This window comes from Equus caballus, chromosome 5, assembly GCF_041296265.1.
Source record: "Equus caballus isolate H_3958 breed thoroughbred chromosome 5, TB-T2T, whole genome shotgun sequence".
In the NCBI taxonomy this organism is placed as follows: domain Eukaryota; kingdom Metazoa; phylum Chordata; class Mammalia; order Perissodactyla; family Equidae; genus Equus; species Equus caballus.
The window spans coordinates 64,194,155-64,218,127 of NC_091688.1; the positions used below are offsets into that span (position 1 = coordinate 64,194,155).

The window sequence follows — 23,973 nt, forward strand, 5'->3', positions numbered from 1 at the left end:
AGGGCAACAGTGGGAGCTCCAGAGAAGGGATGAAAACAGCCTTGCTGTTTCCCCTCTGTCCTGTGGCTACCTGGATCCTTTGGAGTTGCAGCAACAAGCTGTCCTGCATTTGGTCTCCCCGGGGATGAGTGGAAAGAGAGAAGCAGCCGTTACTAAGGCCCTGCCCTATCTCTTGAATCTATGGGCTCTTTTGGATTAAATATAGTCTCACCTACCCTGAGGTCTCACAGCCTCCCTCCCTTTCCATGGGGCCCTTCCTAGGGAACAAAGGTGTTATGAGGCTTTTTATATGAACTCTGGTCTCTAAGCTGGTCCTACCTAACTGCTTTTAAGCAGGAGCAAATTTACAGAGGAGGATCCTGGCCCTTTTCCTGCAAGCTTGTATGTCTAAGACTTAAAAGCTTTCATTTTCCCCTTGGGCCTTTACTAAATCTACTTCTGCCTTCACCTACCTTCTCGAAGGCTCACTGACTTACTAAATGGAACAGCCTTATTTAGAAGGAAACGCAGAAGTGAGGATGGTTCCAGGGAGAACTGTCAGAGACAGAGTTCAAGCCCTGGCCAGAAGACTGAGGAAGAGTTCTAGCCTTCCCCAGAGATGCTTTATTACATGGTTTCATCAGTCATCCGTGATTGGATCCTATGCCCATGCGAAGAGACAGAACACTGCGTTGTACATGGCCGCGGTTCTCCTTCTAGCAATGCAGTCAGATGGGGCAGGTGACGAGTGGGTGGACCCGTGGGCAGGCTCGCAGATCTCAGCTGACAGACATGAAAGCCTGGCGAACTGGAAGGAAGGAATGTTCAGGAATCGGCGACTTCCATGTTCTGCAGCCGGCTTTCCAGGGTGACATCTCTTGCTGCCCCTTTCTTTTTGCTGCCCTCATGCTGCTTCTTCTGCTTCTTTGATGGCTCCTGGTCAATGGGGGCAGGCTTCACAAAGGGGATCAGTTCTTGGAGGCCTGGAGAGGAAGAGCCAAACAAATAACCTATCATTTCTCAGGAGTGAAAGCCCACGGCCCTCCAGGGAGAGTTCCGCAAGACAACGGCCCCTTTGAACAAAAGGGCACCCACAATGGGCACTGCTTTCTTTTATTCTTTTCTTCCCTAGTCTGAATTTTAGCCGCATTTAAATAGAAGACCATACCTTCCCTGGCTACTTTCTCAACCTCACCGCCTTTCTCAAGCAATGCCCAGCACCAGAGGACAGGCAGAGTTTCAGGGACCACGTCTCAACGAGAAAACTAGGTACATTCTGAAAGGGGCTTGCTATTCAGAAGAGTGTGCAGGCAGAGCAGAGGAGGACGGTGGGCTGGGCTGGAAGGCTGACCTGGCGGCATGAACTCCTTCAACTTCTCAGGCACGATGATGCCCTTCTCGGTCTGGTAGTTCTCCAGGATGGCGCAGATGGTGCGAGTGGTGGCGCACATGGTAGCATTGAGCATGTGGACAAACTCCACCTGTGGAGAGAGGGTCCCCACAGGGGGCAGTGAAACTCTACCCTTCGCTGGCCTTCCTGATGACCAGGAACCATCCACCAGCCAGACCCCCTACTGTAACCATCCAAATCAAAACCATGGGTTCTACCCATTATTGATCTTCTTCTAAACCTGAATTCTGCTTGGTATGTGTTGCCTATTAGATAACTCCAGGAAGATTCCTCATGTCTCCATGAGTGCCAAGCGGTAGGTCCCAGTATTCTGAGGAGAGTTGGGCCCTTTGAGGGAAGGAAGAAACTACCAGAGTAGTCTTAACCCCAGTCAAGTCCCTGACTTGGAAAAGATAAGGGCCTGAAAATTGGGTTTGAAGAGAGAAGCTTACAACCCAGACCTTCTTGGGTGAGAAGAAGAGGGAAGACATTGCCTCCGACTTGTTCTGTGTAGACAAATGGGGATTATTCTTTATCTGGAGTTACAGAAAACAGAAAGCCAAAAAGAGAAAAGCTAGAATTACCTTGTAGAAAAGAGCTAGATTCAGGTTTCTATCTAAAAGGCCTCAGTCCTGATTCAGTGGAAGTCATTTTCAGGTTCCCTTTTTGGTCTAGATTGAGCAGCTCAGATTTTCCCATGATGCTGGGAAATAACTTGCTCCAAGGGCTGTGAAGTAAGATGGGTCTACTCCGCCCTGAAGGCCCTGCTGCCCGCCTCCCCAGGGGCCGTCTACCTTGTCCATCATCTTCTTGGTTTGCCCGTATCGGATTCGGAGCCGGCGAGCCTGATAGTCCGTGCAGTTAGAACAGGAGACTAACTCACGGAAGGCTCCCGAGCCCGGAAACCAGGCCTCCAGGTCAAGCTTCTTGCTGGCGGCATGATTCAAAGAACCTGTAAGGAAAAACCCCTAGAACTCATGAAGGACGGATGGTATTTCAGAAGGCTAACCTTTAGCAAACCTGAAGAATTCTTTAATTCACATCCTATCCCCAGAAGTGAAATCACGCCCAGATATTCTTATCACCAAACACTCCCAAGTGAGACGAGTGTGATATTTTAATTAATGTGGGCAATTAACTGGATTGTGAGCTATTTCTCTGTGTGGCAGCTCAGCTGGTGAGGGTGATGCCTGTGGGATGCAGGAAGGGGAGGCTGATACCTGAGACAATGTTCACAATGTGGTAAGGGATCCCCAAAGACTGGTAGAACTCCTCGGCAGTGGCAATCATCTCTTCAAACATCTCCCACGACTTGTTGTCATGTGGCGATGAGTAGACGAACTGTTCAATCTGCAAGGAGGGACCCAAAGAGACAGTGACAATGGGACGGGGTGAATAAACTAAAGGACCTAAGTGGGAGATAGCTTCGTAGTGAAGACCTATTCCCACACCACTGGGAGTCAGGTGAGGCTGGGCCCCCAGCAAGAGACCGCCATGGTGAACTGGACTGGGACTGTAATAAGAACAAATGCTCATACTCAGCTTCCCATGTATGTGCCAGGTACAGTTCTAAGTGCTTTATACATATCAACTAGTTTAAGCCTCATGGTAGGCCTAACGAGGTAGGTATTATTATCATCTTCCTTTTACAGAGGAGGAAACAGCACAGAGAGGTTAAGCAACTTGTTCAAGGCCACACAGCTGGCAAGTGGTGGAGTTGGCATTTGGACTCAGGAAGCCTGATTCCAGAGTCTGTGCTCACAGCCATTCCACCATGCGCTTCTCAGGCTCTTCCCTAGACACACAGATGGAGGCAACGAGAGGAAAGAGTGGCGCCAGGGTGGGCCTGAGCAACCCAGATCCTGTCTTTCCTCTAACCACCCTGGACAGATAGGTGGAAGGGTCCTACTCCTCACCCTGACCTGTCTACTCACCTTCTCAAACTGATGGACTCGAAAGATGCCACGGGTGTCACGGCCATGGGAGCCCACCTCCTGGCGAAAGCAGGTGGACAGGCCAGCATACTTGATGGGCAAATCCTCTGGCCGTAGCCACTCGTCCCGGTGTAGCGCAGCAATGGGCTGCTCTGAGGTAGCGATCAGGTATTTCTCATCATAGGAGTTGTCATCAGATTTTTCACTGCCTTTGCCAATCACCTGTAGGAGGAGGGACTTTTACTAGTCAAGCGTGAGGGAGGAGGAAGGACCTCAGCTAGAGCAAGGAACCGCAGGGGAGATACGAGAGACGGGACGGGAAGAACTGTCCTTATCCTTGCCTGGGAGTGAGCAGGCACGCTAAAAAGACAAGGGAGGAACGGGTCAGTCCCAAATGGGCTCCCTAATAGAGGTCAAAGACATGCAAATTAAAAGGAGGTAAAATATTCTGATTAAATGAAACATTTATAAATGATGTATAATGGCCAATACTGACAGGTGTGCAATAAACCTGAGCTGGTAGCAATCTAAATTAATCCACTCAAAACAAATGTTTGTGAGGCATTACTAAATGCCAAGTCCTTTTTGCCAATGCTGGGCAAAAGGAGACATAGTGTCCACTTTCTCGGTGCTTATGAGTTCGTCTAGTGGTTATAATCCTCAAAGAATCACTTTGGTGTTCAGCCGATGAAAGTAACATAAAAGAAAAAAGAAGCTACCAACAGCACAAAGTTTACTGTAACATTACCTATTAATAGCAAAAAAGGAAGGCCCCTAAAGATTCAACAGGGTAAGAGCTGACTGCCCTACATCTAGTCCATGTAACATTCTGAAACCACTAAGAAATGATGGTTATGCAAGTGTTGGAGAGGACATGGAGGGAAGGAATCCTCATACACTGCTGGTGGGAGTGCAAACTGGTGCAGCCACTATGGAAAACAGTATGGAGATTCCTCAAAAAATGAAGAATAGATCTACCATACGATCCAGCTATTCCAGTATGGAGATTCCTCAGAAAATTAAGAATAGAACTACCATACGATCCAGCTATTCCAGTATGGAGATTCCTCAGAAAATTAAGAATAGAACTACCATACGTAGATTCAGCTATTCCACTGCTGGGTATTTATCCAAAGAAGATGAAAACATGAATGCAGAAAGATACATGCACCCCTATGTTCATTGCGGTATTATTCACAATAGCCAAGAATTGGAAGCAATCTAGGTGCCCATGAAGGGATGAAAGGATAAAAAAGATGTGGTATATATACACAATGGAATACTACTCAACCATAAGGAAGGATGAAATCCAGCCATTTGTGACAACATGGATAAACCTTGAGGGTATTAAGCTAAGCAAAATAAGTCAGAGGGAGAAAGTCAAATATTGTAAGAACTCATTCATAAATAGAAGACAAAAACAACAACAAACAAACATATAGAGACAGAGATTGGATTGGTGGTAACCAGAGGGGAAGGGGCCAGGGAGGAGAGTGAAAGGGCTGATTAAGCTCATGTGTGTGGTGACGGATTGTAATTAGTCTTTGGGTGGTGAACATGATGTAATCTACACAGAAATCAAAATATAATGATGTACACCTCAAATTTATATAATGTTACAAACCAATGTCACTGCAATAAAAAAAAAAAAGGACAAACGATGGTTATGAAGACCATGTGTAACACCGAAAAATGCTTTAGATCTAACGCTAAGTAAAAAGACATTCTACATACATTGTGATTACAAGTATGTGAAAATGATATATGTACAAAAAAAGCCCTCAAAAGAATTTTAAAAATGGCAACTGTTGTATCAGGTAATGGGAAAGATGATTTCCCCCCACCAATTCCAAATTTTCTGTGATGTGGTATTACTTTAATTAAAAAAAAAAGGTACAGGAGGAAACTTCCTCTGGGCCAGTGTTTGGGGACCTGGAAAACGACCTTGCTACCCAACAGTGGGAATTTAGCCCCTTGTGAGGCTATTCACACATAACGTAGAAAAACTCTAGAGCTGGACAGTCTAGGATGATGCAGCCACTAGTCCCATATGGCTATTTAAATGAAATGAAATTAAAATTTAGTTCCTCAGATTGCACTAGCCACATTTCAGGTGTTCAACAGCCAGATGTGGCTGGTGGCTGCCATACTGGATAGTGTGGATCCAGAACATTTCCATCATTGTAGAAAGTTCCATTGGACAGCACTGCTCCAGAGAACGAATAAACTCAGGTTTCTATTAGGCAAGAAGTGCCAGTCAAAATCCCTCACTCTTGAGACCTGTGATTTCCCCGCCGTGGATCCGAGAAGCATCTGGACAGAGGATGCAGGAGACACAGGCAGCACCTGCTACCTAATATTTCTCATAATCCTCTGGATAAGCTTCTCCCTGGTGTTACCTTCTAAAGGGCATCCTTCTAAAGTTCTGTTAGAGATTATCCAATCTTGGGGTTGAGATGCGAAAGAAAGAGAAAAGACAGAAGAAGTTTCAGCTGATACATGACTACTTTCTCTCCTTATCAAAAGAAAGAAAGGAAAGGAGAGGGAGGATACCAAGGTTATACTAATGCTCAGGGTTTAGGGAGAGCAGTTCGTTTTCCACTGTATTTTGAATGAAAACATAACTTTGAACTCATCACCAGGACCCAGTGAGAAGAAGGTTCTAATTATTAACTCATCTCCACATAAGATAAGCGGGATGAGGCCAGGAGCAGTCGTCCAACTCCTCCCCAACATGGGTCTTGGAAGGGAATAGCCACTAAGAACAAAGTCGCCCCCTTCTGTCAGAACAGTCTTGAAGGAGACGGGCAAGCAAACTGCTGCGATGGACGGCCGTTAGCAGAGACGCTCTAGAAATTCTGAGTGCTGGGCGTAGACTGGGGGTGCTATAGCTGGTATCAAGAGCCAGTTGATCAGAATGACCCTCTGAACCTTGGCTTGAATCCTCTGGCTCTCCCTGAGATGGGTGAGAAGGAGCCACAAACTGGAAGCCACACCTATCCCAGGGAAAGTATATCTTGCCCTGTGGAAGCTTCCGGTCTGGGGTCAGGAGTGGGAAGACCAGCCAAGCACTCAATACATGTGCTTCTTTTCTAAGCTCATAATGTTAAAGTATGCTCGTTTAGACACATCACACAGATTCCCAAAGATAAAACAGGCTCTCGGTCTGCACTCTCCAATATGGCGGCACTACCACATATGGCTGTTTAAATTAAAATGAGTGAAAATTAAAGTTTTACTTCCTCGGTTGTACCAGCCACCTTTTAAGCGCCCAACAGCCACAGATACAGAACATTCCGTCATCGCAGGAAGTTCGACAGGACAGCGCTGCTCTGTGTCTTTTGAAGTTAAGCTTCATAACTCCAGAAGTCATTCTGCCAGACTGCCCCCGGCCACTCACCTTATAAAGTTCTTCATCAAACTGGCTGAGCTGTGCCACCTCCTGCATGACCTCCTTCCTCATGAAAAACGGGGTGTAAATGGGAGTGTAGCCCCGATTCCTCAGGGTGCGGAGGGCGTAATGGATGAGTGCCTGTTCCAGGAACACCAGGACCCCCTAAAGGAGCAGAGACACAGCACTGGGACTGGGTTCTGTCGCCATCGTGTTCATCTGCTAGAATTCACACTCACAGCAACTGGGGGGACACAGGAGGCCAGCAAAGACCGTGGATCCCAACAATTGACTCAAGAGATTCCTTCCTAACACCAATGCCCAGCACACCATCCAGGCGCACTGTAAAGAGAAGTCTCTTTAAGATACCAAAGCAAGGGAAAAGGATGATTGGCCCCAGGGGCATGAGTTTTCTTGTGCCTTTTTTTTTTTTTAAAGATTTAACTTTTCCTTTTTCTCCCCAAAGCCCCCTGGTACATAGCTGTATATTTTAGTTGTGGGTCCTTCTAGCTGTGGCATGCGGGACGCCGCCTCAGTATGCCCTGATGAGTGGTGCCATATCCATGCCCAGGATCCAAACCGGTGAAACCCTGAGCCGCCGAAGTGGAGCGTGTGAACCCAACCCCGTGGCCACGGGGCCAGCCCCATCGTGTGCTAACTCTTGTAACACTGGACTCATTTGTGTATGTAGAGCATACCTATGTATACGCATATATGTACAGTATTTCCAAAATTCTTTTACCATGTCCTTCCGGAAGCCTTCCCTGAATTCATCTGCCCTCTGTCCCTCTCATGTGGGTCTGCCTCCACCTGGTTCTCACAGCACTCCGGGCCTCCTCACACCACAGCACTTAGCACAGTGGGTTTTGACTGTTACTTGTTTGGCTGCCCAATTACACTGAGCTCCTTAAGGGCGGAGACTGTTTTGATTCAGTTAGCAAAACATACATTCATTATGGAGGATCACTCAGTGGCTTCTGTCCTAGGGAAGCCTGAATAAGCACGCTCCCGCCTTAGAGAATTGCATCTAATTGCCAATAGGCTTGCAGTAGAAAGGCGAGTGCAAGCGGTGGAACTGCAGGGCCCTTTAAGAAAGTTACGTTTTCTGCACCTTTTTTTTTTAGTTCCTTCTTTATAATCCCATCCCTACTGGTTCCTGGCTCTTACCTTCAGGAAGTACCCTCGACTCCCAGCCACCACGGCCCCCTTTTCGCCTTCAAAGCCATCTACCATCACCACCAGGTCCACGTGAGAGTACTTCTTCCTGACTGTACAGTCGCCCCAGATCCTCTCCACTTTGTTGTCCGCATCCTAAGGAAACAAGGCCAGGAGAGAAAGATGCAGGATCTCTGACTTCTACAACCTCTGTCTTTCTAAATCCTATTCCAAGAACAACCTAGAGCTTTGTGAGGCCATTGCTTAACTCAAACACTAGGTTTGTTCATTGTTACAGAGACTAGAGAGGGGAATTTGCCAGAGAATTTGTGCTCAGTAGAAAAATAATAATTTATAAATTCCTAGAAGTGACTCTAGCCCGCAGAACCAAAGTTATGATTTTCCAAAAGATCCGTTGTATTCTCTCAGGGTTTTTTTTTCCCCCTTATAAATGACTCCTTGAAAATCCCGCAGGACAACTGTCCCCTGGACAATCAGCATCGCCTGGGGTGCAGAGGAGAATGTAGATTTTTTTTTTCTAGGCTCTCATTGGTCCCGGGGCCACATGAGGGCGGGCTCAGGGCCCTGACCTCCAGAGTCTGCCACCCCAGCCTGCAGTGAGTTTAACATTCGTTCACCAGGGAATGAATGAAAGAGGCACAGATGGGCCCTGCCACGGCTGAGGTGTCAGGAAACAAAGGCTGGGCTCAGAGCAGCTTTGTGCTGGGGACGGTCCCACTCAGCAGGCAACTTTTATCATGCAGATTTCCCTTCAACCTGCGGCTTCTCAGCAGGGTGTGGGTGAGGGGTGAGGTTGATTTAGCAGATCCCTCCCACGAGACTGCTGCTACCACGGGCAACACGCTGTGGAGGACAGCAGCCTGATTTAGAAGAGATTTCTATGCCAGAAGTCCCCTCCTACCTGCTGTCTCCCCGACTTCCCAATCAGGCGGGGATCTGACTCTTTCACTTCTCAATTGGTGGGCAGAGCGAACGTACAAAGAGCCTGCTTCTGACACAAGGCCTATTATACCCAGTGCCAGTGTTTCCCTGTCCTCCTCCCACCCCGCCCCCTTCCCAACAGACAGCGAGACATGAGGCAGCCGCCCGCTGTGGCCCCGACACCCACCTCGTCATTACTGATGGGCACAGAGGGATGCAGGAGGTTCCCGATCTCTCGGAGGTTCTCAAACCGCTCTGCCTCCAGCTTTATCCGCTCAGCATCACACTTTAGGATGGCTTCGTCGATGAGGAGCCGGACTTTTTTGATTTGCGAGACTTTCAAATTCTGTAGGTGAACAGGCCAGGCCGACAGAGGCCACAGTGAGTCACGGACAGAGTAGGAATGAGACTCTGTCGCCCTAACCCTGCTGTGCTCTAATGACAACCCTTGCGACAGCATTTTAAAAATTGACAGTGAAGGCTTTCAAAGAACTGAGATTTATTTCACACAGGGATATATACAGTCCCGTCCTACAAATCCACTGGCGTTTTCTTTCCGGGCGCCTACGGCAGAGATGGATAAGCTGCGGCCACTCTCTTTGTTCCTGTAAACCTCAGGAGTTTGAATGCTGTGGCTCTTTTCAGAGGTCTTTGCCTTAACTTGCACTTTCTGAAATATTCCTGATTAAACCGATTTAGGTCTCCATGATGTTAGCTCTCCAACCTTTAACTCTTCTCTAGGAAGACGATAAATGTATTGGGAGCAAGAGACCTTGTCTTAAGCTTCTTTTGTATTCCTTAGTGTAGGGGTTTCAAACCACTGTGCTTTCTAGTGGGGAGCCCTCAGCTGGGAGGGCTGGTCAGGGATAACACCCCCAAACTAGCCCTTCAAGCAAAGCAACTTTGCTCTTTTGTGTTTATTGCTCTTGCTATGCTTTTGTGTTATGGGTTTTAAGAAAGGGTTCAGTGACTTAAAAACTTGAAAGTTACTGCTCTCGGCTCACGGTAGTGCGTATTCACTGAACGACAGTAAATTCAAAAATTCCTTGACTTTGTGACAATGGAGTAATCAGAAATAGCTCAGCTCCTCCTTTCTCTTCTTCCTCCCCTTGACTTTTCCACTCCACCTGTCTCCACCTCTGCTGTCCAGGCTCATCTATAGAGCGGATGGAGACATCTCCCAGCTGCAGAAATTCAAGGATGCCACAAAGCTGCGTGAAGCAGTGTCAGCACTTGCTCGTCAAGGAGTAAAGTTAAGATAAGAGAACAGAAATCCCAATCTAGAAACAGAAAAAGACAATAACTTACAGCTAAAGCGTCTGCAGTGAGGTCATCAAGATTTAATACATTCTCTGGAACGGACTCATCTCCCACTGGCTCCTTTTTCTGCAGGAAAAAGAAAAACTACTGAATAAAAGAAACTTTCTGACATAGTTTTATAAGTGCATACCAAATTAATATATCATATAAACTAATCACAGAACTTTCTATATAACTGTCTTTAAAAGATGTAACAAGTGAGAGAAAAACTTGTAAATTGGAAGCAAGAAGACAAAGTCTCAAGTCCCTGTCCTGCCACTTTTTAGCTTTCTGATCCTGGGCAGACTGACTGTCCCATCAGGGTCAGAGGGCTGACACCATCAGGAAGGCCGGAAGAATGTCTGCCCTGGACGCAGAACAGTCACGGCCGAGAATGTGTGAAAATGCTCACGTGCCGCTCAGGAGCCAGCCTGCGTGCGGATTTGTGCACCCTCATCCACCTGCTGAGAACAACCCCAGCACTGAGGCTAAGGGGAGAGATGGGTGGGATTATGGACTAGTAGGGAGCCAAAGAAAACGAAATTTTTGAGTAAAATGTCACAAAATCTGGAACTAAGTTTAGAGCAATCAATGCAAGTTGGCCAAGTGGCAGGGGTGTACCCAGGGCTGCACTTCTTCTCTCTGGTTTCTCTCTTCATACTTCTTTTTTTCAAGGAAGATTAGCCCTGAACTAACATCTGCTGCCAATCCTCCTCTTTTTGCTGAGGAAGATTGGCCCTGAGCTAACATCTGTGCCCATCTCCCTCCACTTTATATGTGGGACACCTGCCACAGCATGGCCTGATAAGCAGTGTGCAGGTCTGCATCTGGGATCCTAATCAGTTAACCCTAGGCCGCTGAAGCAGAGCGTAGCATAGGAACTTAACCACTGCGCCAGCCCTTATTCATCCTTCTTTATGATATTCTGCCAAATCATCATTTCCAATCCTTGCCCAGATCCACAGGAAAGATAATTTTTTTCTTTTTTTGAGGAAGATTAGCCCTGAGCTAACTGCTGCCAATCCTCCTCTTTTTGTTCAAGAAGACTGGCCCTGAGCTAATGTCCATGCCCATCTTCCTCTACTTTATACATGGACGCCTGCCACAGTATGGCTTGCCAAGCGGCGCCATGTCCACACCTGGGATCCGAATGAGTGAACCCCAGGCCATGGAAGTGGAATGTGTGCACTTAACCGCTGCGCCACCGGGCTGGCCCCAGGAAAGATAATTTTGAAAGTCAAATATTCCTAAATTAAAAGTAGGTAAAGAAAAATATCAAAGGCCATTATAACAAGATATATAAGACCTCAGCAAAACTCGAATAAAACTAAGTTGAGTGGCCGGCCTGGTGGTGTAGTGGTTAAGTATGCATGTTCCGCTTCGGTGGCCCAGGGTTCACCGGTTCGGATCCCGGGTGCGGACATGGCACTGCTTGGCAATCCATGCTGTGGTAGGCATCCCACATAGAAAGTAGAGGAAGATGGGCATGGATGTTAGCTCAGGGCCAGTCTTCCTCAGCAAAAAGAGGAGGATTGGCAGCAGATGTTAGCTCAGGGCTCATCTTCCTCAAAAAACAAAACAAAACAAAGCAAAACTAAGTCGAGAAGATTTAGGGTCTGCTTTGCAAGTATAAATAAAATGATATATAGAAATCACGTTCAATACCCTAAAGATTTTTTAAAATTCCATACATATAACAATAGGTAATTATGTTTATACAACTTCATGTCCCATTGCACAAAACTGAACCATGAGAAAGGACTAAATCTCCTTCTAAGGATAAAGCACAGAATCCTTTAGGCTCATTACACATTCTCATACACCAAAGTGAGAAGTCAGGATTCTAACCATAACCCAACTCACACCCTTCAGTGAGTCAAGCAAAATCGTCTTAAAAAGTTGGAAAATTCTTGGGGCCAGCCTGGTGGTGCAGCAGTTAAGTGCGCACGTTCCGCTTCGGCGGCTCAGGGTTCGCCGGTTTGGATCCCGGGTGCAGACATGGCACCACCACTTGACAAGCCATGCTGTGGCAGGCGTCCCACATGTAAAGTGCAGGAAGATGGGCACGGATGTTAGCTCAGGGCCAGCCTTCCTCAGCAAAAAGAGGAGGATTGGCGGCAGATGTCACCTCAGGGCTAACCTTCCTCAAAAAAAAAAGTTGGAGAATTCTAAAAGTATCAGTATGAGTCTTGACAAAAACAACATAGACTACTGAGGTAGAAAAAAATGGCCTAAGTCTCAAGATTTTCCATCTGGTAGCCAAGATAGCTGAGGCTCCCTAGCTATCTGATGACCCCTCAGGGCAGCACATTCGAGTTCTGAGTTCAGGTTCTGGCTCTACAGCTGACTCACGGTGTGATTTCAGGCAAGCCCCTTCATTCCCTAAGCCAATTCCCTTACCCTTTTAATAGGGCTGATAATTGTACTACCTACACTCCAGGTTTGCAGCAAAGATCAAAACCAAAATGAGATGCATATGAAAGAGTTTTGAATGCTCTCAAGTGCTATACCAAATTAAAGCATTGCTAGTACTATTGCAGTGGACAGCCAGGGATAACATTCCTCGCAGCGCTGGCAGTAAAGGGATCTAAGGATGGTAGTGCAAATGAAAACACTCACTCCCATCTTCTTGCTGTGAAAACACTTGGCTGGCACTATCTGTCTGTCCCAAAGAACACCCAGGCAGGAGTATACATGGGAATTAACATAACCATGGGGCCTCTGACATGCAAATGATTAAGCATCATAAGCAACATAGGAAGAAAACTGTATGATTCTCGATATCCATTTCCGCAGCCAGTCACAAGCTGAAAGTACTTGAAAACACAAAGGCATAAAGATACTTGCACCCCTATGTTCATTGCAGCATTGTACACAGTGGCCAAGACTTGGAAGCAACCTAGGTGCCCATCAAGGGACGAATGGATAAAGAAGATATGGTATTTATACACGATGGACTACTACTCAGCCATAAGAAATGATGAAATCCGGCCATTTGTGACAACGTGGATGGACCTTGAGGGTAGTTTGCTGAGAGAAATAAGTCAGAGCGAGAAAGTCAAATACCATATGATCTCACTCCTAAGTAGAAGATAAAAACGACAAACACACACATAGCACTGGAGATTGGATTGGTGGTCACCATGGGGAAGGGGGGAGGGGGGAGGGCAAAAGGGGTGATTAGGCTCACATGTGAGGGGATGCACTATAATTAGTTTTCGGGTGGTGGACATGATGTAATCTATACAGAATTCAAAATACATTATGATGTATATCCGAAAATAAAATTAAAAAAAAAAGAAGGATGCCGACTGTCACGAAGTAGAAGGTGCTAGAATCCCAAGGGAATCTTTTTGTTATGCTCTTCACTGGTTCAGGTTCCACAATTTAAATTTTTTGGTTAAGTTAGAGGTTTACAACTTAAAAATGAGAAAGACTGTAGAGTGCATTTAATATGTTTTTTAAGACGCTATTAAAGGGCTATAAGTATTTTTGAAGAAAGATTTAAAACATGCACTATTCTGGATACCAAAGCAAGGTCAAGCTGAAACTTATGCTTCAGGTACAGGAAGGATTTTTTGGATGAAGGCCAGTAACTACTTGCCATCCATTGTTACTCGCAATTGTTGAATAACTACAATGTTCTAGTCATTGTGCCAGGTTCTCTACATTTAAAAAATTTAGTTCTCACAATCCTGTTCTCTAGGTGAGTATTATACTGTCATTTCACAGATGAGAAAATTGAGGCTCAGAAGGTAATCTGCTAAAGTCACACAGCTACCAGTCCAGGATTTGGACTCCATATCTGTGCTCTTTTCATTAAAGAGCATGGCTGTACTGGGATAAAGTGCCATAAGAAACCCGTGGTTGGGGCTGGCCCGGTGTCACAGTGGTTAAGCACATGCGTTCTGCTTCGGAAGCCTGGGGTTCACCAGTTTGGATCCCGGGTGCAGACATGGCACCACTTGGCAAGCCATGCTGTGGTAGGCATCCTACATATAAAGTACAGGAAGATGGGCATGGATGTTCGCTCAGGGCCAGTCTTCCTCAGCAAAAAGAGGAGGATTGGCAGCAGATGTTAGCTCAGGGCTAATCTTCCTCAAAACAAAAAAAAAAAAAGAAAGAAACCTCTGGCACTGTAGGTTGAGCTCAAGAAATAACTAGGGGCTGGCCCGGTGGCGCAGCGGTTAAGTTCACACGTTCCGCCTCTTGGCGGCCCAGGGTTCACCGGTTCAGATCCCGGGTGTGGACATGGCACCACTTGGCATGCCATGCCATGGGAGGCGTCCCACATATAAAGTAGAGGAAGATGGGCACAGATGTTAGCTCAGGGCCAGCCTTCCTCAGCAAAAAGAGGAGGACTGGAAGTAGTTAGCTCAGGGCTAATCTTCCTCAAAAAAAAAAAAAAAAAAAGAACTGAAAAGGATTACTGGTGGAATTTATATTCTTATTATAAGAATAGAATAGGGCCAGCCCAGTGGCACAGCGATTAAGTGTGCACGTTGCACTTCGGCGGCCTGGGGTCCGCCGGTTCGGATCCCAGGTGCGGACATGGCACTGCTTGGCAAGCCATGCTGTGGTAGGCGTCCTACATATAAAGTAGAGGAAGATGGGCACAGATGTTAGCTCAGGGCCAGTCTTCTTCAGCAAAAAGAGGAGGATTGGCAGCAGATGTTAGCTCAGGGCTAACCTTCCTCCAAAAAAAAAAAAAAAGAATAGACTAGACACTGAATGACTTGTATGGCAAGAATCTTACCTTGCTATAGACTGAACGTTTGTGTCCCCCAAAATTCGTATGTTGAAACCTAATCCCCAATGTGATGGTAGTTGGAGATGAGGTCTTTCAGAGGGGACTAGGTCAGGAGGGCAGAGCCCTCATGAATGGGATTAGTGCCTTTATAAAAGAGACCCCAGAGAGCTCCCTCAGGCCCACCCCTTATGAGGACACAGCAAGAAGACTGTCTGTGAACCAGGAAGTGGGCCTTCACCAAACAGTGGATCTGCCGGCACCTTAATCTTGGAGTTCCCAGCCTCCAGACTGTGGGAAATAAATTTCTGTTGTTTATAAGCCATGCAGTCTATGGTATTCCATCACAGCAGCCCTAACATATGTGAAGACAGAAGATGGACCCACCGATCCTTGAAAGTACCTCTTAGTTCCCTCCTTCTTCCTTCCTTTCTTTTTAAAATAATTTTCTCCCCTTGGTAAGAAATGCAGTATCTCATAGAATTAGACACTCAGTAAGAAATTATGTATTAACTAAGAATAAGATTAGGGGCCAGCCCTGTGGCCAAGTGGGTAAGTTTGCGTGCTCCACTTGGCAGCTCAGGGTTTCACAGGTTTGGATCCCGGGCACTGACCTACATGCTGCTCATCAAGCCATGCTGTGGAGGCATCCCACATACACAATAGAGGCAGATTCGCAGAGATGTTAGCTCAGGGCCAATCTTCCTCAAGCAAAAAAAGGGAGATTGGCAATAGATGTTTGCTCAGGGCCAATTTTACTCACCAAACAACAACAACAGAAAAAACAAGAATAAGATTAAATACCTCTGCTCAAGCTCTCCAGACTGTTTCTCAGTTCTCTTACCTTCATTTTCTCCCCAATCGTCTTGCTGCACAGGTTCTTCAGCTTGTTCAAGTTGTCTGCCCGAAACCTGCCTAAAGAATAAAGAACCCAAGAATATACCAAAGATATGCACATAATTAAGATACCTCCGTCTCCTAACCACGGCTCTTCAGGACTGATCTCAGCCCAGGCCAAAGTGCAGGCAGAGCTCAAGGATCTGTCTCATGAGGCTGTACAGTCTTATGGCTTCAGAGCCCCCAAGTTTAGCTGGCATATATTGGTGACTGCAATAGGGTTCCCCAGCATTTGGTGACAAGGAAAAGGCCATTCTGAGACTGAAATTAAAAAGTATCATAGGGGCTAGCCCAGTGACGCAGCGGTTAAGTGTGCATGTCCCGCTTTGGAGGCCTGAGGTTCCCTGGTTCGGATCCTGGGTGTGGACATGGCACCACTTGGCAAGTCATGCTGTGGCGGGCGTCCCACATATAAAGTAGAGGAAGATGGGCATGGATGTTAGCTCAGGGCCAGTCTTCCTCAGCGAAAAGAGGAAGATTGGCAGCAGATGTTAGCTCAGGGCTGATCTTCCTTAAAAAAAAAAAAAAGTATCATAACCTGGATGATGCCACTGTAGAGTGACACATCTGAGAAACCTGGAAAATACAGTAACATTAACCTGCGCAGTTATCTTAAAATACATTTAAAGAAACTATGTGGTATGTGCCAGAATCTGGAAAGGGGACAGTCATGTTTCTATTCCCACGAACTTGAGTGCTACATCTCTATGCTAGAAATAGTTAACGTATTCCCTTTGCTCTGACCAAATGCTCATCTGGCAGCCTTGAGAATAATTTAGTTTCTTATACTTTGGTTTCTTAGGGGAAGATGGTGCACTAATCAGTTACATAGGTATTCCGGCCCAAAGGAACACATTGGTGTTGTGACTCATCAGTCTAAGTCTGATTAGCAAAAGCTGGACCTCTTGAATCTAAGCTTGAGGAGCAATACAGTAAAAATCAAGCTTTTCACAGGTAAAATGATGGCCGGAAATGAGACAGCACCTAGAAATAGCTACTGTTTAAGGTTTCACCAAACTTTAACTAAATCAAATTTAAACTAAACTTTAGCACAAAATGATATAACTACTTTCTCATTCACATTGATTACAGAGATGAGATGAGATTAGTGGCTGCTGGGGTTAGACGGGGGAGGGGAACAGGAACGGACTACAAAGGGCCAGCAAGAGGGATCGCTGTGGGGGTGGATCAGTTCTGCACCTCGAGAGCGGCAGTGGTCACATGAACCTACACCTGAGATAAAATCAGATAGAGCCACACACAAGTGAGTGCCTGCGAAACTGGTGATATCTGAGTAAGGTTTGTGGATTGCGGCAATGCCAAGTTCTTGGTTTTGATATTGTACCAGTTATGTTTGATGTCATCATTGGGGAAACTGGGTGAAGGGCACATGGGACCTCTCTGTACTATTTTTGTAACTCTCTGTAAATCTCTATCTTTTTTTTGGTGAGGAAGATTGACCCTGAGCTAACATGTGTGCCAATCTTCCTCTGTTTTGTATGTGGGACACCACCACAGCATGGCTTCACAAGCAGTGTAGGTCTGCATCCAGGATCTGGACTCGAGAACCCCAGGCCAACAAAGCAGAGCATGTGAACCTAACCACTACACCACCAGGCCGCCCCAAGCTCTATCTATTTTGAAATAAAAAGTTTTTAAAAATTATTTAGTCCCTCCTATTTGCAAGGCCCTATGCTAAGTATTGAAGTGTTGGGAATATAAAAGAAAACACCATTCTAGGTACTGGGAAATAAAAGAAAACAAAATTCAAAAACAATATTAAAGCTGAAGGTTTCAATCAATGAACATAGCATATCTCTTCACTATCTTCAATTTCTCTCAGCAATGTTTTGTAGTTTTCAGTGTAGGGATCTTGAATGTCATTTATTAAATATATTTCTATCAGATGCTTTGCAATTGTTATTCACACACAGAAATGTCACTGATTCTGTATATTATATACAGTGATCGTGTTAAATTTATTTAGTTTTAATAGTTCAGATTCTCCATACACAATCAAGTCACCTGCAAATAACGACAGTTTTACTTCTGTTCTGATCTTCTATTTCTTTTCCTTGCCTTATATCATACTGTCTGGAACCTCCAGCAGTGATATTGATTAGAAGTGGTGACAGTAGCCATCCTTGTCTTGTTCCCAACCTTGGAGAGAAAGCGTTCACTATTTCATCATTAAGAATAATGTTAGGGGTCCGGCCCAGTGGCACAGCGGTTAAGTTCGCACGTTCCGCTTTTCGACGGCCTGGGGTTCACCAGTTCGGATCCCAGGCGCGGACATGGCACCGCTGGGCATGCCATGCTGCAGTAGGCGTCCCACATAGAAAGTAAGAGGAAGATGAGCATGGATGTTAGCTCAGGGCCAGTCTTCCTCAGCAAAAGGAGGAAGATTGGCAGTAGTTAGCTCAGGGCTAATCTTCCTCAAGAAAAAAACAATTAAGATCTGTGCACTTTATTGAAAACATTACATCTCAATGAAAAATAAGTTTTAAAAAGTTGCATATAAAAATAGTATAACTGCCACAACAGAGACATATTAGATAATATATGGAGAGCACTCAGCAATTGAGGTAGTGCCAAGGGAGCAGAGTTGGGTGGCAAAGGGGGCTGATGGGAGTAGGGGCAGCACCCGGACAGAGAATATTCCAAGAAGAAGCAACAGTGATGGATGTGTGCAAGTGAAGCAGGGTACCTGAGGGTTACTGTAAATATTCAATAAGAACATGATTACCCTTTGAGCTTGCTCCCAACACAGACACAGATGAAAAGAAATTAATCTTGTTAACTTGCTGTTTTCCTGTTTAACTGAGGGGTGGGTGACTCAGGGTCACAAGGATTTATGAGCTTGTTTTGCATATGAAGAATGCCTTTAAGGAATTTATGGTCACTAGACAACCAGCCCCCAGCTGCCAGTTGATACCCAGAAGTCAGACTGCCCAAGGGCTTATCTGGAGTGAAATAAACACACATTTCCCCTTTGTTTCTCTGAAATACCTCTTCCCAAGCCCCTTAGCTCTATAAAGATCCCCTGCTTACTTCTTTTGGGAAGGTGGATTTGAGAGAATCTATCCTCTCACCTTCTTGTTTTGGCGAATTTGAGTAAACCTTTCTTCATCTCCAAGCACTGAGTCTCAGTGATAGGCTTATTGCATGTGGGCCCATGAACTTGAAGTTAAGAGGTCTGAGATCAAAAGAATATACAAGTAGGAGCCGGGCCTGGTGGTGCAGTGGTTAAGTTCACATGTTCCGCTTCGGTAGCCTGAGGTTCACCGGTTCAGATCCCAGGTGCAGACATGGCACTGCTTGGCAAGCCATGCTGTAGTAGGTATCCCACATATAAAAAAAAATAGAGGAAGATGGGCACGGATGTTAGCTCAGGGCCAGTCTTCCTCAGCAAAAAGAGGATTGGCAGCAGATGTTCGCTCAGGGCTAATCTTCCTCAAAAAAAAAAAAAGAGTATACAAGTAGCATTACAAGGCTAGAAGAAAGAGTGGAGGGCATCTGTGGGAGAGTGGCAGATGATAAAACCAGGAAGTTAGGTGGACTTCGTAAATTGTGCTAAGAAATTTGAATTTTTATGCTTTAAGGCTACACTGTCCAATATGGTAGCCATTAGCTATATGTGGTTATTGAGCATTTGAAACATGCCTAGCTTGAATCGAGATGTACTGTAAGTTGTAAAATATACACCACATTTCAAAGACTTATAAAAAAGAGAATGTAAACTAACTCAATAATTTTTTATATTGATTATGTGTTGAAAATACAATTTTTGGGGCATATTGAGTTAAAATATATTACTAAAATTAATTTCATCTGTTTTTCTTGACTTTTTTAAAATTTTTATTTATTTATATTTTTTTTTGAGGAAGATTAGCGCTGAGCTAACATCTGATGCCAATCCTCCTCTTTTTGCTGAGGAAGACTGGCCCTGAGCTAACATCCGTGCCCATCTTCCTCTACTTTCTATGTGGGACGCCTACCACAGCATGGCTTGCCAAGCAGTGCCATGTCCGCACCCGGGATCTGAACAGGCGAACCCCGGGCCGCTGAAGCGGAATGTGCACACTTAACCGCTGCAACACTGGGCCGGCCCCTCTTGACATTTTTTGGGCCAGCCCCTCTTGACGTTTTTTAAGTGGCTACAAGAAAATTTACAATTACACGTGTGGCTCACATTATATTTTGTCAGATAGCACTGCTTTAAGGTATGAATGTCACTGCAAAACTTAAGCCTGGAAGTAAAAGGATTAGACTTGCATTCCAAAAAGATCACATCCTAGATGTGGCCCAAGACGAGGTAAAACTGAAAGCAGTTAGAAAGTTATTCTGACAATAAGGGCCTGGCTTCAGATGTGTGCAATAGGGTTAAGAGGAAATAACAACTTCAATGGATAGTAAAGAGAAATCTCATTCAGGACAGCACTTCTGAGGGGAGGAGAGAATTCCTGTAGTTAGCAGTCGATTTCAAGATACATGGAAATCTACTGGCTTTAGAATAGTCGAGACAAATGCTTCTCATATGCCCAAATGTGTCCTGATTATATTACGCTGAATTAAAAGAAGAAATCACAGATGGAATCCTTGGAGTTAGAAGAGTTGTGGTATACTCTGATGTGGTGCTGTATCTCTAAGTTCTGTCAGCCTCCTGGGGTCTTCTACACAGAGTCCCGCCGGCACCTTGGAGGTCTACAGGCAGACAAACAGGTATAGCTGTAATGGAGGGCCTCGTGAAGCCTGCTGTGTCCTCAGTCAGGGAACACGATCTGAGTTCATAACGTGGCTCTAGGTAATAAATCCTTGCTGCAGCTAACGATAGATGTTGCAGATAATGATAACCTCTGATCCGAGATTCAGATATAAAAGAACCTTGATACAAGACCTGTCAATGCCCAGCTTGGGCAGCCAGTAACTTGGAAAAAATCATTAACTCCCTTTGGCTACAAAGAGAACATTGGTAAGGGAGGTCAGGTAGAAAAGAGTCTAATCAATAGATGTGTTGAAAATAAACTACATAAATTGCTTTTCATACAGAAAGGCAAGGTGCTCTGAACACAGAAGATATTCATGAATTCAACAAACCTTTGTCCAGGCCTTACCAAGGACCAAGTGCAGTGCTAGGTACTGGAATTATATGTATGCTTGCGTACATGTATATGCTGTATATACATGTATAAGGTAGGTACTGGGACATGGAGATGACCGAAACACAACCTTGTCCCTGAAGAACTCACCCCCTCACCACACACCCACTCGTCAGGTAAGGGACAGAACTTCCTGTGGATGTGTACATTATACACAAGAGACTAGCTAACACATTCAAAGCCATTCAGCACTGGACAATGGCTAGACTGACACAAAAATCTGATACTCCTGACTCAGTAAAACAGTGGCCAGTCTAGTTTTTCCTTCCATTTAATTTAATTCCACTGCAACTCAAGACTTCCGATTCAGGTAGCCGGATCTCACAGTCAAACTACTACATTAGACAGACTGCTGCATACAGAATCAGCTGACAACCCGAGCTAAACACTTACTCTCTTGGGGCCCAATACACTTATAAATTTAGGAAAATCAATTTTCCTAATAGAAATCCACCACACGCTGGGACAGCGACTGCCTTTGCAGCGTGCTGTCACAAACCTGGCTCTCATCTGGTTGCAGACCTATTGCATCAGACAAAACGAAGCACACGTGCTTGACAGCATCTGGCCAATCAGTGCCTACTCCAGTTAATCTAGGCAGAGGTTGATAGGCAAGGGTTCTGTGGTTTTATTTAGCTCCACGAAAGATGCCCGGATCAGTTCCAGGTTCTAGCTCAAATCTGCCAATGTCTTTTCCGGAAAACTGCCACAAATCACAATTAAACAGCCTCAAATTACAAGCTTTTTCTTGCCTCATCTCACCCCTCTCCCCGTGTCTGATCTACAACGGAAAGATTTTTCTCGATCCTTAAAGGTATGCCTACAGGTCAGGGGGACGGCCTTCCCACAGGCTCCGGGATCACTGCTTTTAGCCAGGGGCGGCCTCCAAAGTGCCCAACTGCTTCCACTATGGGTGGAGTGGAAGTATTGCGCTGCAGATGTGACTCACTCTCAGATTCTATCAAAACAGAGAGAGACCACTCTGGCCTTGCTGAAGATGAGAAAAAGACCGGAGACGACCAAAGATAGGGTTAGCAAAGGGGAGACCCCCAACCCTCCCGCCCTGGCTTTCTGCGAGCTACCCTTGTGGCGAGGCTTGACAGCTCTTGGTGCGCATGCGCCCTGCTCCTCCCCAGCCCGAGAAGCAGCTACGGCCGGGAGCACGCGTGGAAGAGAGCTCGCACCGCCCGGCGGAGGAAGAAGTGGGACGGTCCCAGTCTCAGGGTGCGTTTAGGGGACAGAGAGCGCCTCGGAGCCACTGCAACGTGGGAGGAAGCTGTGGCCTCAGGAGTGGTAACGCGATCCGAAAGATGAAACTGGACTTAGGACCCGGGATACGCCGCGCGTCCTGGAACTTACATCGTCGCCACTCGCCGTCCGCCTTCACCAGCTGATCCACTAGTCCCGGGTCCTTGAAGCGCTTCTCCTGCGACTCTCGGATGAGGGCTGGGTCCCCTCCCTTATCCACCCGAAACAAATCCAGATCCAGCACCATGTTTCCTTCACCAGCGCGAACAGTAAGAGAAGTCAGGAACTCACCGCGGCAGTCAGCCTGAGACCGACGCACTGCGCCGGCGCGCTGACCAGCCTTCCCCGCGCAGGCGCAGTGGGCGTGCAAGGGCGTCCCCTCTCGGCCGGAGGCGGCTATGGGCCTCTAGTACTGTGTCAGGGTGTGGCTCTGGCGTTGTCCCGGTACTCTGCGTTCTCCCTCCCTCTAGGGGTTCTGATTGCCCCGGAAAAGTGAGTGCCTCAGTTGCTTCCTCGTGTTAAAGGCCAAATCTCAGGCTAGGCAGAGGCCTGCCAAAATGATCACTGGCTCGGAAGCTGGCGCCTCTGGTAGATGCCGGTTTCTCTTGTCGGTGAAAATAATCCATAACCAATCTGTAAATGAAAATTGAGGTGAGTTTATTATGAGCCAGATCTGAGGGCTGGCCTGGTGCCTTCCTTCACCAAGGAAGGGCACCAAAGAAGTGGGGTGCACAGAATGGTTATATACCCTCTTGGAACAAAGAGTGTACATCACATGTGATAGGAATGTCCCTTTTACAAGAGTCACGAGGTTATCTAGCCGGCACAGCACAGCTATTCACACAGCAGGTAGTAGATCTGCTGTCTGGATGGATACAGCTGGTGGCAGGTCTGTTGTCTGGAGCTGGGTGGTCACAGGTGAGTACAGCAATCAGTTCCTAGCCTGGGGAGAGACGCTTATCCTTAGAAATGCCCATGTGGGGGAAGTTGCATGTTTATCTTAAGGCCATTTGCTCCCGTTTTTGGGATATAGCAAATGCTTAAAGCAGATGTACATTGGATGCTCAAAGGCCAAGTCAGGCCCTTTTGGAAAAAAAACACATGGTTAGGCCGAATTAGGTTTACACCAAATGGCTTCCTCATATACTCCAGTATCCTATGGCTTGCTGTTTGTTTGTCACTGTCTTACAAGCTTGGATCCTAAGACTGGACCCTCTCTTTGAGCCTCTGCTCTCTTCTCCATCTTGAAACAAGGGTATGACTCTGTATTTTAGTCCCTGGATACCTCAACTCAAGATTCCTGCTCTCTTGCCCTAGAGCTAGGATACCTTTCTTAGTCTGATTATTGGGTGAACCAAAATGTTCCTTTACCAACCCTTAAGATCACAGAGTTGGAAAAGTGCAAATGGAATCTTTTAGAGAAACACTTGACGAAGTTTACCCAAGGGGAAACCATTTAGCAGATTTGAAGGCAGTACAAAGTCCTGAGGCCATATCTTGGATCTGTTTGAAAATTCCTTGAACAAAGATTTCTTCCTATGTTCATTTTATAACATTCAGGCTTTTACAGTGAAATATTCTGGTTGCTGATTGGAGCCAAAGTTATCAAAGAATCTCCCTGATAATGAGATTATTAGGAGGATGTGGGAATAGGTGTTCCCCATCCTTCCACCTAACAGAGATTCTAGAGCTCTGCACGAATGCCCCAAAGCTAGCTGTGCTAAGACCTTCTTGGTCTTACACCACTTGCGTGTGCACCTGTGATGATGATGTGGCATTGCTTTCCCTACTCCCCAGCAAGCCTCTGCCAAGCCAACTCTGAGATGTAGGAC

At 46.0% G+C, this 23,973-nt stretch overlaps 1 protein-coding gene across 2 annotated transcripts; it reads right to left on the minus strand.

Annotated features, from left to right (window-relative positions):
• Nucleotides 1–513: 513 nt before the first annotated feature.
• SARS1 (seryl-tRNA synthetase 1) lies at nt 514–22,510 on the minus strand. Of its 2 annotated transcripts, XM_005610372.4 has the most exons (12): nt 22,253–22,483; nt 15,682–15,752; nt 10,100–10,177; nt 8,979–9,137; nt 7,862–8,005; nt 6,704–6,859; nt 3,304–3,525; nt 2,590–2,719; nt 2,164–2,321; nt 1,831–1,905; nt 1,331–1,460; nt 514–962 (listed from the first exon to the last, which is right to left on the minus strand). In XM_005610372.4, exons 1-12 carry the CDS (start codon nt 22,386–22,388, stop codon nt 805–807), a joined length of 1,617 nt encoding a protein of 538 aa, XP_005610429.1. In that variant the 5' UTR covers nt 22,389–22,483; the 3' UTR covers nt 514–804. The 2 variants fall into 2 exon arrangements, with proteins under 2 accessions (XP_005610429.1, XP_001494147.1); XM_001494097.7 differs by lacking the exon at nt 1,831–1,905 and having other exon boundaries at nt 550–962; nt 22,253–22,510.
• Between the last annotated feature and the right edge of the window lie 1,463 nt (nt 22,511–23,973).

Excerpts from the sequence above, each read along its gene's own strand:
- SARS1 (XM_005610372.4), bottom strand. The coding sequence starts at position 22,388 with ATGGTGCTGGATCTGGATTTGTTTCGGGTGGATAAGGGAGGGGACCCA. Across the intron at positions 8,006-8,978 it reads TGCCCATCAGTAATGACGAG|GATGCGGACAACAAAGTGGA; the intron begins GTGGGTGTCGGG and ends TTGTTTCCTTAG. Across the intron at positions 1,906-2,163 it reads CCAAGAAGATGATGGACAAG|ATAAAGAATAATCCCCATTT; the intron begins GTAGACGGCCCC and ends CTGTAACTCCAG.